General features: G+C 49.6%; 1 protein-coding gene and 1 long non-coding RNA gene across 2 annotated transcripts in view; both read right to left on the reverse strand.

Annotated features, from left to right (window-relative positions):
• Positions 1-7313, reverse strand: part of WIPI2 (WD repeat domain, phosphoinositide interacting 2) — a 35582-nt gene extending 28269 nt beyond the window's left edge. Inside the window, exons 1-3 of the mRNA XM_066577238.1 lie at positions 7117-7313; positions 3160-3242; positions 949-1118 (exon numbers count right to left, since the gene is read on the reverse strand). Coding sequence (XP_066433335.1) covers positions 949-1118; positions 3160-3242; positions 7117-7190 — 327 coding nt within the window. The 5' untranslated portion in view covers positions 7191-7313. The remainder of the gene's footprint in view (positions 1-948; positions 1119-3159; positions 3243-7116) is intronic.
• Positions 7314-10708: 3395 nt separating this feature from the next.
• Positions 10709-13214, reverse strand: LOC136577341 (uncharacterized). Its single transcript, XR_010786461.1, has 2 exons — positions 11918-13214; positions 10709-11329 (listed from the first exon to the last, which is right to left on the reverse strand). It is a non-coding gene; the product is annotated as an uncharacterized lncRNA (long non-coding RNA).
• Between the last annotated feature and the right edge of the window lie 3318 nt (positions 13215-16532).

Consider the following 16532-nt stretch of genomic DNA (forward strand, 5'->3'; position numbering starts at 1 on the left):
TGCTTATGCGGTGAAGAGAATACTCCGGGACTCCAGCGGTGTGCGCCCAGGTGCTCGCTTGCCTTTAGATATGGAGTGCTCCAATAGGATGGCAACTATAGCTGGCAGGTCGGGGTCAAACTAATGTTGACCATGCCTACTTGCCATATGAGGACTGGACCAGCAACAAACTGGTTAAGTCCATTCTGTTTACCCTCTTTGGTGAGATAAACAGGGAGAGTCTAGTGCCAGCCTTGTTTATTCCAGGGCTGAAAGGATAAAAGCTTAAGCCCGGTTGATTGAAGAGGTCTGTTTTTCGTAGCTAACACTTTTTCTGCTTAGTGTCCGCCTCCTAGTGGCAGCAGCTATACCCATTGTCTTTTGCTGTGTCCCCCAATGCAAAGAACAAGAGACTTTTCCCCCTACCTATTATTTATTTTTCAGTCCCCAATAGAACTTGTTTTGTAATTATTTGGTTACTTCTACCATATACTGCAATACTTCAGTATAGCAATATATGGTATTTCAGCATGCATTGTATTAAGACAAGCTACAGACACATCTTAATAGGCAGAAATGCATGGCAACCCTGGGGGCCTTTAAAAAGGGCCTTCCTTGTACATTTTTCGATTTTTCTGCTGCCCTGCTGTTTATACCTACTCACAGTATAGGGGTGAAGGGCGTCCTAAGCAGTCATGCTGCCAGTACTGAACTGGTCGGAGCTTCCTCTCTCTCACTTCCCATTCTACATTACAATTCTACAATTAGAACCACAATTATAGACAAGTACAGCCGGGTTTGTGGTAGAAGAAATGTGAAACTAAATTTGTAAGGTTCAGTCGCCCGTCATGTAGCTCGTTAGTTCGCCACCTCTGTGCAGCATGAATAACAGATGACCAACAGCCCAAAGGTCCTGATAAAAAGACATACTAAAAGACATTTGGTCATTTCTTGGCCCGCTTCACTCACCTGTCTGTTGAGTTTTACTGCCAAAATGGTGTTGGAATAGCTGTAGTTGCAGATCTCCGTTCCTTTCTTAAAATGACATACTTTAAGTTTCCGAGGTGCTTTGAGACTGACAATAGCTACAAGACTACTGGAGAAGAGCCGCTCCACAATGCAAACGTCTTCTGTGTCGGCTGCGGAGGAAACAAGACATGTATTCCATTATAGAGCGCCTATAAGGGGTTGAACATGCAAATGTTTAATCACTTCTACAGTATAATGCAATACCACAGATATACCAGCAACCCTGGAGGCCCAAGGCTGCCACAAGCCCCGGACAGCACCCCATGATCTCATCACAGGGTACAAACAAGTCCTGATCAGGACATTTAAATGCTGCTGTCAGAATTATCAGAGGCATGTAAAGGGTTAACGGTCACGTTTAAGGTCATCTCCGATCATGGCTGTTGTTGGCTGTCAAAGATTGCTGACACCACCTGTGTATGGTACGGCTGACACCCAATGTGTGCACTACATAGACAGCACACGTCAAGAAGGGGTTAATTGTATGAGTACAGTGAACCTGCCATACATTAGGGCGCTTCCTATACTTGCTTGTAAACTACAGCCATTAACCCCTTAGTGACCATCCATATGTGTTTTTTACGTCCCGGGTGGCTGGGTTTTATTCTACAGGGCCGTAAAGACACTCCGGCCCTGTAGACTAAAGCCGCGGAGTCTGCAAGTGTGACAGATAGCCTGGAGCTGTTGTCGGGGGCGGAGGTGGGCAACCCCAGGTCATGTGACCGCTGTTATCCAATGGATAACAGCAATTGCAAAAAAGTTAAGAAAAAAGTTAAATTAAATTTAAAGTTTCATCTTTCCTGATGGATCGGAAAAGAAAATGATGCACGTTTTACATTTTTTTTTCAAAAGTAGGCTGCTGCTTTGCGCCCAGTCTGAGCTATCAATTCAGTTCTCTAGGTAGACTTTCTTATTTTCCAGCTGCCCTCCTGTTCGCATCCCCTTTCAGGAGAAGGACGGGTCCTGAGCAGACATGCTGCGGTATTGTACTGGCCGGGACTTCCTCTCCATCACTTCCCACGCTGCTCCAATCAGTTGCAAGGCGGCATCTGAATGCCTGCCCCTCTGTCACATGTAGTAACTAGCAGTGTCACTGTGGCCCGGTTACTAGAGAAGCTAAATGCCCAACAACAGCCACTGGATTGCAAAGCTGTGGGAAGTGAGACCTCTAGTGGCATCCGCTTCAAACTTGATTCAAAAATTGTTGTTGATGCAAACATATTACAGGAGTGATGATACACAACTTAGGCCGGCTGCACACGGGCGAATTTGCATTGCGGAATCGGGAGCGGGCGTCCGTCACCGGATTCCGCAGCAAATACTGCTCACAGCATGCTATGGCAATATGCGATTTCATGTCCACGGGCGGAAAGGGATTGTGATTTTCCGCTTGCAGAGGAAAAATTGTAGCATGCTGTGATGTTGTGCGGGCTACGTACGGACGGCTTCTATCCCGCGGGCCTTCAGCAATCATCATTGTGGAAAGTTAGCGGGATCCACAACTGGGGTCATCACCTAGCGACGGCACAGCCTATGTTGTACTGCGCATGTGTGCTGGCCGGCACATCTGCAGGACAGAATAGAAGACGCCAGACAGGTATGTGGGGGGCACTGGCCGGCCACGGTACGCAAAGGTTTCTTGTAACTGGCTTGATTGTGTTCCTGTGTTGACACTTCTGCCGTAGACACTGGAGTTCCCCAAGGTCAGACCCCTCTCCCCCCCCCCCCCAGGGGTCAGACCCCTCTCCCCCCCCCCCAGGGGTCAGACCCCTCCCCCCCCCCAGGGGTCAGACCCCTCCCCCCCCCCCCCAGGGGTCAGACCCCTCCCCCCCCCCCCCAGGGGTCAGACCCCTCTCCCCCCCCCCCCCAGGGGTCAGACCCCTCTCCCCCCCCCCCCCCAGGGGTCAGACCCCTCTCCCCCCCCCCCCCAGGGGTCAGACCCCTCTCCCCCCCCCCCCAGGGGTCAGACCCCTCTCCCCCCCCCCCCAGGGGTCAGACCCCTCTCCCCCCCCCCCCAGGGGTCAGACATTTGTACATATCACCCCACAGAGATGCATTATTGTCAGTTATATAAATATGCTTAAACAGAACCAACGAGCAGCCAATCAGATGAGAGCATCAGAAGGTGGTTTTACATGAAGACAAACTTACTGCACTCATAGATTTGCTCCAGCTTATCCACAGAAGGCAGCGAGAAGAACTTGTAACCAGATTTGACACCAACTGCTAACGAGCTACAAGAAAGACACAACACACATTACTGGAGATAATCACTGTGATGGCGCCGTTCAGAGCGCAAAATAAATCCCGTGAGAACATTAGCCTCCATTCGCACCATTCCGGTGATACCGACTTCATGTTTTGCTATTTTTGTTCCTTAAGACTTGCCTTTGTCGCCCCAAGAGCCGCGTCCTCATTTATCCCATTTCTGGGATCATCTAACATTTTGATTGCTTTTTATCCCATTTTTTTCTAGAGGCGAGAGCGACACAATTCTGGCGTGTTTTTGTAGCGCCGCTTACCGCTCAGTGTAATGTGTTGCGCTCCTTCTGCAGCCGCTACAGTTACAGTAATACCACATTTATAGAGGTTGTTCCGCACTTATTACAATTATATTGCTATAATCATCGCTGCATTGGACGCCCCCTAACGATTTTCTTCTTTCGTCATTGGCGCTGCGTGAGGTTTTCGGAGTTGTAGTCGTTAATGGCATCGGTTGTAGATCCATCTAACGTTCTATTCGTTTTTTGTGAGGCGAAATGGGCAAAATTAGCTATTTTTGCCATGTTTTTTGTACTAACTGTTTAGTGCGGCCATTACAAACTTAGCGAGATCACATAAACATAGTACAGAGGAAAGCTGGGACTTTTACATAATTCTTTACTTTTCTTTATACTTGACCTTTTTATTTTTTCCCCACCGGAGGATTTGATTATCCGCCTTCTACTCCATTAGTATATTTCAGTACAGTAGTGTATAGCCTATCAGGTAACCCAGAGGCCGAGTCTCACAAAGCAATATTCGGCTGCAGGGGGCACTAATATCGCCGCCATGTTCCACAATGAACCCATCTGATCCGCAGATCACGCTGTGACAAATCGCAGGGATCTTCCAATCCCCCGTTTATTACCGCATCGCTAGGATAGTGCACTGCATTACTTTATGTACTGCACTATGACAGCAGCCTATTGGACTCTGCAGGAGGCGGGGTCTAATAGGCCGAGTTACATGGCAGACATGGAGGCCGTTGTCAGGCTTCTGGCTGCCATGGGTGCCCGATGCTACCATATTATCACGTTACATGGCGTTGACGGTTGACAGAGCCCCCTCCCCCAGCCATCTGCTTACTGGCTGCAGTTGTGATTGGTTGTGGCATGTAAGGGGTTAAACTGCCAGGATCGGAGGTCAGTAGTCAGCCAAGCTTAGGCCGGTCTCACACGAATGGATTGGAATTGCGGATTCCACAATCGCCGTCCATGCGGAAGATCCGCGATAAAGCACGGGCATTGAAAGGCACATTTTCGAATTTTCCTTCAGACGCGCGGGTATGAATTGCGTATTCCGCGAGTGGAAGAAGAATCGCAGAACGCTCTATTTTAAAGCGGGTTCCGTGCGGACGGCCTAATAGAGGTCTATGGCTGCGAGCGATCCCTACACAATCAACATTGCATATGAGCGGCAGAAACGTTCGCATCTCGATAGAAGATCAGGTAGAAAAGCTAGAATGCCGACCGAAGGGCGGAGAGAGATGTCTTTCTTCCGCGCAGACGATACGCCGCGCACATGTTTACATCCGTGGGGAAAACCGTAAGTATCTGCGTTTATTCCCAATGATTTTCCACCAAGGATCGCAGATCTTCCGCTCGCAAAAACTGCCCCGTTTGTATGAGCGCGGCCGTAACAAGCTGTGTGTGCCCATCAGTGAGGGCAGTAAGAGGGCGTATTGTGGACACTAAGGGGTTAAGATATTCTATGAATACGGCCAACTAGTTAGTGAAGTGGCCAAACCGGCTCCTCCGTGTTCCGTGATCGGCAGCCACACGTGTAGGATGGCATGATTCATGTATGATAACTGATCATCACTAACTGCTGCAATCCCATCATCAATCAGGAAACGCCGGTGAGCCGGGCGGCACAGTCCACGGGGCCCCCCGCCGGGGAGCCGGGCGGCACAGTCCACCGGGGCCCCCCGCCGGGGAGCCGGGCGGCACAGTCCACCGGGGCCCCCCGCCGGGGAGCCGGGCGGCACAGTCCACCGGGGCCCCCCGCCGGGGAGCCGGGCGGCACAGTCCACCGGGGCCCCCCGCCGGGGAGCCGGGCGGCACAGTCCACCGGGGCCCCCCGCCGGGGAGCCGGGCGGCACAGTCCACCGGGGCCCCCCGCCGGGGAGCCGGGCGGCACAGTCCACCGGGGCCCCACAACTACTGGGTTTTCCCAAAAATAAGACCTATCCCACAAATAAGCCCTAGCCTAGCGCTGCATTGATTAGCTGAGCAGTGGTCCAATAACTAATCAAGTCATCGCGTTGTGGAGGTGGGATATATGAATTGGCTTGCCGTGGCCACAAAGCGACAGCTGTGATTTGTTCATCGAGTATAAGTCATCTCCGAAAATAAGACCTGGCGCTTCTTTTGGGGCAAAAATTACTATAAGACAGGGTCTTATTTCTGGGAGGACGCCTCCCCCCCTACAGAGACGAAGGCTGCCTGCCCAGAGGCGATGATCCGCAGATCGCTGGCGGATCACGCTCTCAGAAGCTTTCCATAACGATTCTCTGTTCGCGGGATTTTAATGGCGGCATGCTGTGATTGCCGCGGTAAGCCGATATATCAGATAGGCTCGCTGCGGGGACCTGTCAGTGCCCCCCCTCCTCCGCCGTGGACAGGGGGCCGTAAGCTGCAGGTAGTCATAACTATGGAAGCGGGATATGAACGCAGCGCCATTCTCTACAGCACGGTATTCATACACCGCCTTCTACAGTATCACCGGACGGTGACATCATATGTGCGCTACATCAGCGGGTCTTACTCTATGAGGTTACACGGTGATCCTTATCGGTGCGCTCTACCCCCCCCCCCCCCCGTGTCCCCGGGTGCGCTACACCCCCCCGTGTGCGCTACTCTCCCCCCTAGCCGCCCCCGTGTGCGCTACTCTCCCCCCCCGTGCCCACGGGTGCGCTACTCTCCCCCCCGTGCCCACGGGTGCGCTACTCTCCCCCCCCCCCCCGTGCCCACAGGTGCGCTACTCTCCCCCCCCCCCCCCGTGCCGCCATGTCCACGGGTGCGCTACTCCCCCCCCGTGCCGCTATGTCCACGGGTGCGCTACTCCCCCCTCACGTGCCGCCATGTCCCCGGGGGCGCTACTCTCCCCCCCGTGCCGCTATGTCCCCGGGTGCGCTACTCTCCCCCCCCCGTGCCGCTATGTCCCCGGGTGCGCTACTCTCCCCCCCGTGCCGCTATGTCCCTGGGTGCGCTACTCTCCCCCCCCCGTGCCGCTATGTCCCCGGGTGCGCTACTCTCCCCCCCGTGCCGCTATGTCCACGGGTGCGCTACTCCCCCCTCACGTGCCGCCATGTGCCCGGGTGCGCTACTCCCCCCCCGTGCCGCTATGTCCACGGGTGCGCTACTCCCCCCTCACGTGCCGCCATGTCCCCGGGTGCGCTACTCTCCCCCCCCGTGCCGCTATGTCCCCGGGTGCGCTACTCTCCCCCCCGTGCCGCTATGTCCCCGGGTGCGCTACTCTCCCCCCCGTGCCGCTATGTCCCCGGGTGCGCTACTCTCCCCCCCCGTGCCGCTATGTCCCCGGGTGTGCTACTCTCCCCCCCGTGCCGCTATGTCCCCGGGTGCGCTACTCTCCCCCCGTGCCGCCGTGTCCCCGGGTGCGCTACTCTCCCCCCGTGCCCCCCGCTGTTCAGGTCTTCATGGCGGAGAGGGACCCCATTCAAAGTTTTGCTTGGGGGCCCCACGGTTACTTGCCCCCCACTCCCCTTCGCGAGCACAGTGACCCCGGCCAACACATGCAGACTACCTCCCCGGGGCCACCAGGCTGCAGGCCTCCGCGCACAGCGCCCCCCGCAGCACATCCTGAACACTGCAGGGTCTCACGTACGTGTTATCTTGGTTGAAATTGGCAAACAGGAGCTGCGCGGCTCCGGTCTCCACGTTCTGCCGGGCCAGGTTCATCGTGACCCCGGGGATGCTGCTCGGGACGGCGGGCGGTCACTGCTCTGCTGCGCGCTCAGTCTCCTGCGGCCGCTCATTCCTTGTTTACCGGCCTCAACGTGACGTCTCACTGCGCATGCGTGCAACCCGGGCTGGCCGCCACTGCGCAGGCGCTAAGAGGACGGCGTGAGGTCATCTACACGCGTCGGTCGCAGACCGGTGCACGGAGCCTCCAATGACGTCACTGCTGCCCGTATATAGCCCCCTCGTTACCTGCAGGCCCCATCAGAGGACACGGACTGCATCACCCATGAACAGGACTTAGTTGAATAATACCTTATATATCAGGGAGGCGCCCCGAGGGGAGCAGATGAAAATGGCGCAAAACAGGCATTATTGTGGGCGCTCAACAGTGTGATTCAAAGGGTTAAGGAGTTTGGGCCACCAATGTAACAATACAGCGAGGGCGATGCTTGGCATCCAGTCTAGTGATGTCCAGCCTGGCGCAGGGTGCTTTTGGGGGACGGAAGCGGGCAGACAGATGCAGGTTACTGTCGGGGGCGCTTGTAGACCATTCATTTTACAGGCGTGGAAAGCGCCGATACGCAAGAAACCCAACATGTATGTCAACCAGTAAGGGGGAGAATATCATCAGGATAGGCCATGAAGAGGATTCTTCCTGCAAAACCCTGAAGTGACAGAGTAATTGTGGCCCTCTCAATGGCCCCGGTCTATATAGTGACCCTGTTAATGGCCCCAGTACTAATAGTGACCCCCATAGTGGCTCCAGTACTAATAGTGACCCCCATAGTGGCTCCAGTACTAATAGTGACCCCTATAGTGGCTCCAGTACTAATAGTGACCCTCATAGTGGCTCCAGTACTAATAGTGACCCCCATAGTGGCTCCAGTACTAATAGTGACCCCCATAGTGGCTCCAGTACTAATAGTGACCCCCATAGTGGCTCCAGTACTAATAGTGACCCCCATAGTGGCTCCAGTACTAATAGTGACCCCCATAGTGGCTCCAGTACTAATAGTGACCCCCATAGTGGCTCCAGTACTAATAGTGACCCCCATAGTGGCTCCAGTACTAAAAGTGACCCCCATAGTGGCTCCAGTACTAATAGTGACCCCTATAGTGGCTCCAGTACTAATAGTGACCCCTATAGTGGCTCCAGTACTAATAGTGACCCCTATAGTGGCTCCAGTACTAATAGTGACCCCCATAGTGGCTCCAGTACTAATAGTGACCCCCATAGTGGCTCCAGTACTAATAGTGACCCCCATAGTGGCTCCAGTACTAATAGTGACCCCTATAGTGGCTCCAGTACTAATAGTGACCCCTATAGTGGCTTCAGTACTAATAGTGACCCCCATAGTGGCTCCAGTACTAATAATGACCCCTATAGTGGCTCCAATAGTAAAAGTGGCCCCCTCAATGGCCCCGGTATTTATAGTGACCCTGTCAGGGACTCAAGTACTAATAGTGGCTCCAATAGTAATAGTGTCCCCATTAATGCCCCCAGTAGTAATATAGACCCCTCTTGCTGCCCCAGTAGTAACAGTGCCCCCTTTAATGGCCACAGTTTTAATAATGCCCCCCATAACAGACCTCTGGCTGGGCAGAAAAAACAAAAACACTTTGCTCAGTTTGCAGCTCCCGTCGAGCAGCTGCTACTGCTCTGATCCCTGAACTCTCTCCCCCGCGTCTGCGTTCCTGCACACAGATGGTGGAGAGCTCAGGATTCACTGATTGCAGCAGCAATGGCCGCCCAATTGCAGCTGCAGACGGATTTAAGTGTGGGGTTGCTGCCCGTCCGGCACGCAGCTGGCTGTCGCGGCAAAAATATATGGCCGTCTAGGGAAAGCGGAGTGTACCTTGTGAATGACGTCATATGACCCATGCTACGGCGATAGCCTGATGAGGGACAGCAGAGTGTACCCTGTGACTGAAGTCTAGGTGACCCGTGCAGTAGGGCTGCCCACACCTAGAGTTCAGTACGTCATATGACGGAGGAATTAAATGACAGAGCCCACACAGTTATGGATCCATCAAAGAATTCCCACCCAATCGATGTCGGGCATCTTTATTTATAGCCCCCTTACATCGGGGTGTCGCAACATCATTGGACAATTAACTATGCAGTTTATTGGTTAGTTTCCAATCCAACATTTCTCATAGGTCAACTTAACTCTTCTTCATGTCCATTGGTTACACCTCATTACTCCAAGAAATATCATAGTTCTTTACACAGTTCTCAATCCGAACTCTGATTGGTTACTTCTCAGACATTTCATGGCATTCACTGGATACATTCTAATCCTTCATTTGCATACCTTCCAGAATCTTCCAAGTCAGCAGTGAATAACCTCTTGATGGAGTGCTGAGGGGCCCAAGTAGCTCGAAGTCCTTATCTTATCAAAACATATGTATTCTCTGTACTTTAGCAAAGCATGTGGTCGGCCATTTTGTGTAGTCCTTTTCATCTGACTGTGGCGTAATATTAAATATTACTTATATACCCACATTTACATACATATAGGCACACATACATACATGTGCACCTTCATATATACATACACATACATATATATATATATACATACATGTATATCCATATATACACATCCACATATTTCTAGTTTATGTACATTATTCTTTATTCCTAGTGTGAGGCGTCAACCCCTCCCTTAGTATCTTGTTATTCCTAGGGCCCCTTCAGCTAACATGTGGAAGCTTCTTGATATTCTTATCTCATCTAGACATATGTCCCTAGTTTGTGAAGTAACTCCTCCTGGTATATTTCATTGGTGTCTCTCATTGCGCATTTTAAATTCATATAATTATTATAATACCTTACTAGAGATGAGCGAACGTACTCGTTACGAGTACTTACGCACCCGAGCACCGCCATTTTCGAGTACAGCAGTACTCGCGCGTAAAGATTCGGGGGGCGCCGTGGTGGCACGGGGGGGTAGCAGTGGGGAGTGGGGGGGAGAGGGAGAGAGAGAGGGCTCCCCCCTGTTCCCCGCTGCTCCCCCCCCCGCACCGCCGCGCCTCTCCCCGCCCCCCGGCGCCCCCCGAATCTTTACGCCCGAGTACTAAAGTACTCGAAAATGGCGGTACTCGGGTGCGTAAGTACTCATTACGAGTACGTTCGCTCATCTCTATACCTTACAATCAAATATTTTCCATTACATCTCCTCCTCTTATATGATTTGAAACTGGGCAATGCAATCTTCCTGCGGTGGCTTCTTAACGTCCTCCTCTTCACAGTTAGTAAAATATATATATTCACAGAACACATTATATTCTATGTTGCTCTTATCTTATGCTTTTGTCAAGGATGACCCCTGTGATAACAGGTGTCTCATTACCAGTTCCTGGTCTCGTAGGTAGTTATAGTGCTTTAATCACTTTTTAACATACCTGGACCTTGGTTACTTGCTCCTTAAGAGAACAGCGACGTACATGATTTATTCTTACATCATGTATATACTCACCCAATATGTTACTTGATATGTCAACTCCTAGAGTTTAAATTTCTAAGAAACACAACACTTTATTATCTTCCCGATCAGCCCTATTACTGCTACTCTTAATATTTCAATATATGTTAACTCAAAGACACATATACAATTTTATTATCATGACACAAATATGTATTCTTCATTGTTTCCACTGTTTTGAGATCACTTCTGCTGTCCCACTATGTTATACCACGCAAATATCTCATTCTCCTTCCTGACCCCAAACTAAACTATCCTACAGGGGCAGGTTGCCTTACCTAACGCTGGGAGAAGGGCATAAACGCCTTGGGCTCTCTTCAGGAGTCCACACCCTTTACCCATACAAGGTAACACCCCGTAGGGTATCCCCTCGCTGGAACCTATGGCAGCTATGCTATCCCTGGGTAGGAGAAGGAGCGTGCGTGTGTCTTCATGAGACAAGCAGAAGTGGAACACAATATTGTGAAGAGGTGTTTGGGAAACACATTTCAAAGTACAGTCCATCTTTGTTCAGCTGTCCATAACTCATGCAGAATGCACTCCTTGTAAGCGAACAGTACTTGCTGCTTTGCTCTGTGGTTCAATAGCTTCATAGCTCAGGTAAGCTAGTATGATAGACATCATGGAGATTTCTCCTTAGAGATGATACTGGAGGGACAGCAATTCCACAATGTTAGAAGAACACATAAATATTAGACTTTTTAAAGTTTATATTTGTCTGTTTCTCAGTCTCAATGTGTGATTTGTAAGTGTTTTTCATCAATCAGATAATATTTCTTCAAAAATGCTCATTATTGGTCATTAAGTTAGACTGAGCATATTTATACATCTCTTAACCTGCATTCTATAGCTTTAACACTCTAATTAGGCTGAGCAGCCAAGCTAGCATTTTAAAATTCTTAACACATTTTATCACAATCGAAACATTAAACACTGAGGAGAATAAATGGATGGCATCCACTGGGCCTGTAGATTTACTGCCTGAGCCTCATTGGCTCTGGACTGAGATCATATCAGTAAAGTTCAGTACTCCCACTGCAATACCTATTGCTCCCAGTAGGGCGTCATACCATTACCCCTTCCCCATTATTATTATTATAAGTATTACATTTATTTTACATAGGATACAATGATACATGATTACTCTCCTGCCCCGGTCACTCTCTGGCAGTGACCAGTGTGAACCCAGTTTGTTTTCCCTTCAGGCTTCACTGAAGTGGCTGTTGTCATCAGAACATGTTTCCAATATCCTGGCTCCAGAACAAGTGTTGTATACACGGAGTCAGGATCTGGAAGGGAAGCAAACACTGGTTTATGCATCCAATATGAATGTTTCTACAGGGCCTGGACATATCCAGAGAAAGTACCATACTGTATAGAAGCCGTTATTTCTATTGTCTCTGATATCCCATAACCACAAAATTACCTCGTTCAACAATTTGGCTGCTGCCTCTGTAGTGGCAAAACGATACCTGATCGGACAGGCCTTAACATATACAGATAAGCTGTCAACACAGATATGGCATAATATACAAATTTGCAACCTTTAGAAGTGGGTAGAGCGGCCCAGGTGTGCCTCTGTACTGCCTTCACTACTCTCCCTATGTATGTAAAGCACAGGTCATATGCTCCTGGGTATACCTGGCAGCGACCGTGCTGAATCCAGGGACAATCCAATGTTGAGACACAAGGTTTCACATCAGTCTTTGACTGGTGTGTTTCTCTGTGTGCACAATGGGCCATCATTGAGTAGAGGGCATGAGAGAGACATAAGCAGTGGTCTCCTCACACAGGCCGGCGTCCGTCTGGCTTGCCCCTGCCTTCGTCCAACAGGTCAGTTATTAAGCTCACTGGAGGGGCCGGGGTTACAGGTTTGGACGTTGACCTAACCCTCTCCCCTAGGTCTTGCCACAGCTGCCCTGGCAGCAGCGCCCACACGTGCGTTTCCTTTTGCTTCTATTCAGTTCTCCTCTATTATCCCTAGCTATGTAAGCAACATAAGAGCCTGCGTATTAGGCCATAATCTGTGTATATGTCTCCCTTACCCTCTGCCGCTCTACATGCTTCTGTCAGGGCCTTCACTTCCGCCTCCTGTGCTGACAGATGAGGTAGAGATGGTTCTGCTCTGTTACCTCATTCTGTGTGACTACTACATACCGCTGTACCTGCCATGTTCCTGGTATCCTCAGCCATCTACAAAACAAAACTTGAAATCTGGGTTAGCCATCAGTTCATCATTTTACATATTCAAACCCCTCAGTTTCTTGTGACATGAGGGTAATGCGGTCAGGTGACAGGAGTGCATCCTATTACTGTAACTAAAAAAAACTAAAATATTCTCAGTCTTTCTCCCCCCTTCTAAATCCAGCGGAAGAAGGAAGTGCGGTATAGCACCCAATACAGCCACATGGCTTCTGCCGGATTTAGAAGTACACCACACCACAAAACAACATATGGGGGTAGAAGAAACTGTACACATGTTTCAAAATAAATACCACAATCCTGCCCTGATACATATACTGGGCATATCCTTGACATAGGCCGCCTGCAGACGAGCGGGTCGGATCCGGCAGCGAGAAATCTCGCCGCGCGATCCGACCCCAGAGCCTGCAGGGGCGAGCGCGTACTCACCCGCGCCTGGCGGCCCCGGCTCTTTGATGTGCCGGCTGCCGCGCAGCCGGCGCATGCGCAGACCGGAGCCGGCGGCCAGGTGAGTGCGTGCTCCGCACAAAATTAGAACATGCCGCGGTTTGTTTGCCGCGCGAGATTTCGCGCGGCCAAACCGCAGCCGTCTGCATAGGAGTGCGTATTGTAATGCACTCCTATGCAGACTTTCAGCGGCGGAAATCCCGCGGGAAATCCCGCGGCGGGATTTCCGCTCGTCTGCAGGCGGCCATAAAAATGTGTTAATCCTATATATTTATTTATCTCTCCGCCAATTAGGAATGCCAGACAAACCCGAGAGTCTGACTGTAATATACCTGTGAGGACTGTATAGCACTTGAAATAAGCAGAACTAATACATATATTCTCAATATATATCATACACAGCCTGAGCTGTACATTGTCTATGTATGTTATAATTATTTAGTACTCATGTTCACAATATTCTCTAGCACAGGTGAAATACTAATTTACCAAGGGCAGTTACAAACATCAGCTAAAACTAAGACTCTATATTGTAATGCTGACATTGTGTTCTTACCAAAACCGTGACTTCCCAGCAGTGGCTACCTACTGGTTGTGAGAGAGGCAGAAAACAAAATATATATAAACCATGTACAAATACTATAGAGATATGCAGTTATTAAATGTAAAGGGAAATCCTATCAACAGCTCAGATAACAACAAAACCTTTAATACCGCATTCTGAACACATTATGTGAGGGGGCAGCGGTTGGTGGTCTCCGTATGCAGATGTCTCACCAGTACAGCAGGGTAACAAGTCAGTAATATTAACCCTTTATGCTGGACCGTAAGCTGTCTATACAGCGACCTATATCTTCGCCCAATCTCTCTCAGCTGTGTTATAGTCTCTCTTTTCCTGGATGTCTAGTGTCTGAGCATAAAGTTGCTTGCGGAGATTGTCATTGTCAATGTTAACTTGTATAAACTCTGTACACTGTCCCAGTCCAGTAACTGTGTGCGAATGCGAAGATGTTCTGTCATCTGTCACTACTGTGTCTGTATAGTCTAAGTTATCGACACTCTTATAGGTCAATCTATTGCAATCAGCGCATCTGACAGGGGTGCTTACTGTCTCGTGGATTACCTGCCTAGTGGGCGTTTGAACACATACTTCCCCTTCCCCCTCATTTCCCAGTGAGCCTTCCATGATCCACCTGGGTATTACTAAGCCTCAGGTGTATCCTGCAAAATCATGTACAAATGTCATCACATAGGTGGATGCTCCCCCCCCCCCCTTTGTCTATGCACAGCCGTCTGGGGCTGATACCACCCCAGTGCCGTCACGACGGGTCACTAGGCGAAAAAATCCACCTCCGTCTTGTACCCTCTGGGGCTGATACCACCCCAAAGTGACCAAGATGGGTGATGATATAAAGCTTATTGATAATACTCATGGCTTTATTACAATGGCTCACTGCATCGTCCTACCCAGGTTGCGCATACCCAGGTCACGGTGGTGAATAAGCTGCATCTCACCTACCTCAGTACCAAAAGAAAACTTTTATCACTCAGAGAAACAACAACATTTTAGCCGGCCGGCATCTATACATTGGCATCCATGCCATACATGTATATAGTCATGGGAAATGGGGGCAACTCAACTGCTACTGCTGTTCATACATCAGTGACTTAAGGGCAATACAGTACATTGAGTCATTGTCCAATTCACCTCTCTGACAGTGAAATTGGATTACACATATACACTTATAATGCTGGGGAATTTGTCAGCTGCTGAAGACCTACAGGCACCTCACAGCAATCTATCAAATATGTGTTGTTAACAAAAATCATAAAACCCCACTAGGAATGCAATTAATTAAATTAAATTAAATTAAATTAAATTAAATTAAATTAAATTAAATTAATTAAGTAATAATGTAAAATATATATATATATAATTCTCCCCAAGTTGCGGTGACAGCAATAAACTCCTATCTATACATATTCTGTCTCTAAGAAGTCAATTGGCAGTCTGCCAAAATTAGTGTAATCTGCTACAGACGGGTTGCGGTAAGTTAACTCATTGCAACTAACAAGAACGCGCTCATCAACAGTAAGTCATTAGAAGAACTGCGTCTTTAAACTAATTTAACTGCACTGTATCGTAAGTTGTGTCACATATAACGGTCAAGTCAGTTTTGTCATCTGGGTCATTATATAGCGTGCATGTGACATGTACATATATATCTGCAGGCTGTTCCCTTCTGTATTGTCAGTCTATGTAATGCTTAAAAGGTCTTATTCCCTCAGTCAAGGGAATCTCTGTACACGCACAAAACTTTGTCATCACATATAGAATAGTCATTAACACATTTGGACATACCATAAAAGTGTCAGTCGAAGACCTGGCAGCCAGCGACAGTCAATACAGGAAAAGTTACACAAAGAAATCTGACAGACTCAGGAGGCGCACAGAGGAGGGAACAGATAAGCACATTTAAAGCAGCAACATTCACTAGTACACTAAACAGCGCATCACGTCACACACCAAACCACAGAACAGGGAGCAGAGCTCAGGAGACAGGCAGTAACACAATGGGTTACTTACCGCGGTCTCTCTGTGTCCTGGTCTCCACCTCCGGAGCGTCCATGGCTAGGGGTGCTGTTGTGAGGCCCGCTTCATTCTCCACCAAAAATGTCACGGCAAAAATATATGGCCGTCTAGGGAAAGCGGAGTGTACCTCGTGAATGACGTCATATGACCCATGCTACGGCAATAGCCTGATGAGGGACAGCAGAGTGTACCCTGTGACTGAAGTCTAGGTGACCCGTGCAGTAGGGCTGCCCACACCTAGAGTTCCGTAGCATGGGTCATATGACGTCATTCACAAGGTACACTCCGCTTTCCCTAGACGGCCATATATTTTTGCCGTGACACTGGCAAATCATATTTTAGCAGCCATTAATATGGCCAGTAAAAAATAATTACTGGTTGGGTGGCAGCACATTGCCACTCCGAGGTTCTGCAACTGCCCAAGCCACCAGATGGCGGGGCGCCGCTGGCACCTGTACACTCTCAGAGCCCTGCAGACATTGAGTCAATAAATGTTGTGATGTCTTGTTGATGTAACGCGTCTACCTGTGGCATCCCAGACATGCTCTATTGCGGATAAACCTGGGGACCACATGGGCCAATCCATCGTGACGCCTATTAGGGCGTATG

The sequence above is a fragment of the Eleutherodactylus coqui genome, chromosome 8 (genome assembly GCF_035609145.1).
Source record: "Eleutherodactylus coqui strain aEleCoq1 chromosome 8, aEleCoq1.hap1, whole genome shotgun sequence".
NCBI lineage: Eukaryota > Metazoa > Chordata > Amphibia > Anura > Eleutherodactylidae > Eleutherodactylus > Eleutherodactylus coqui.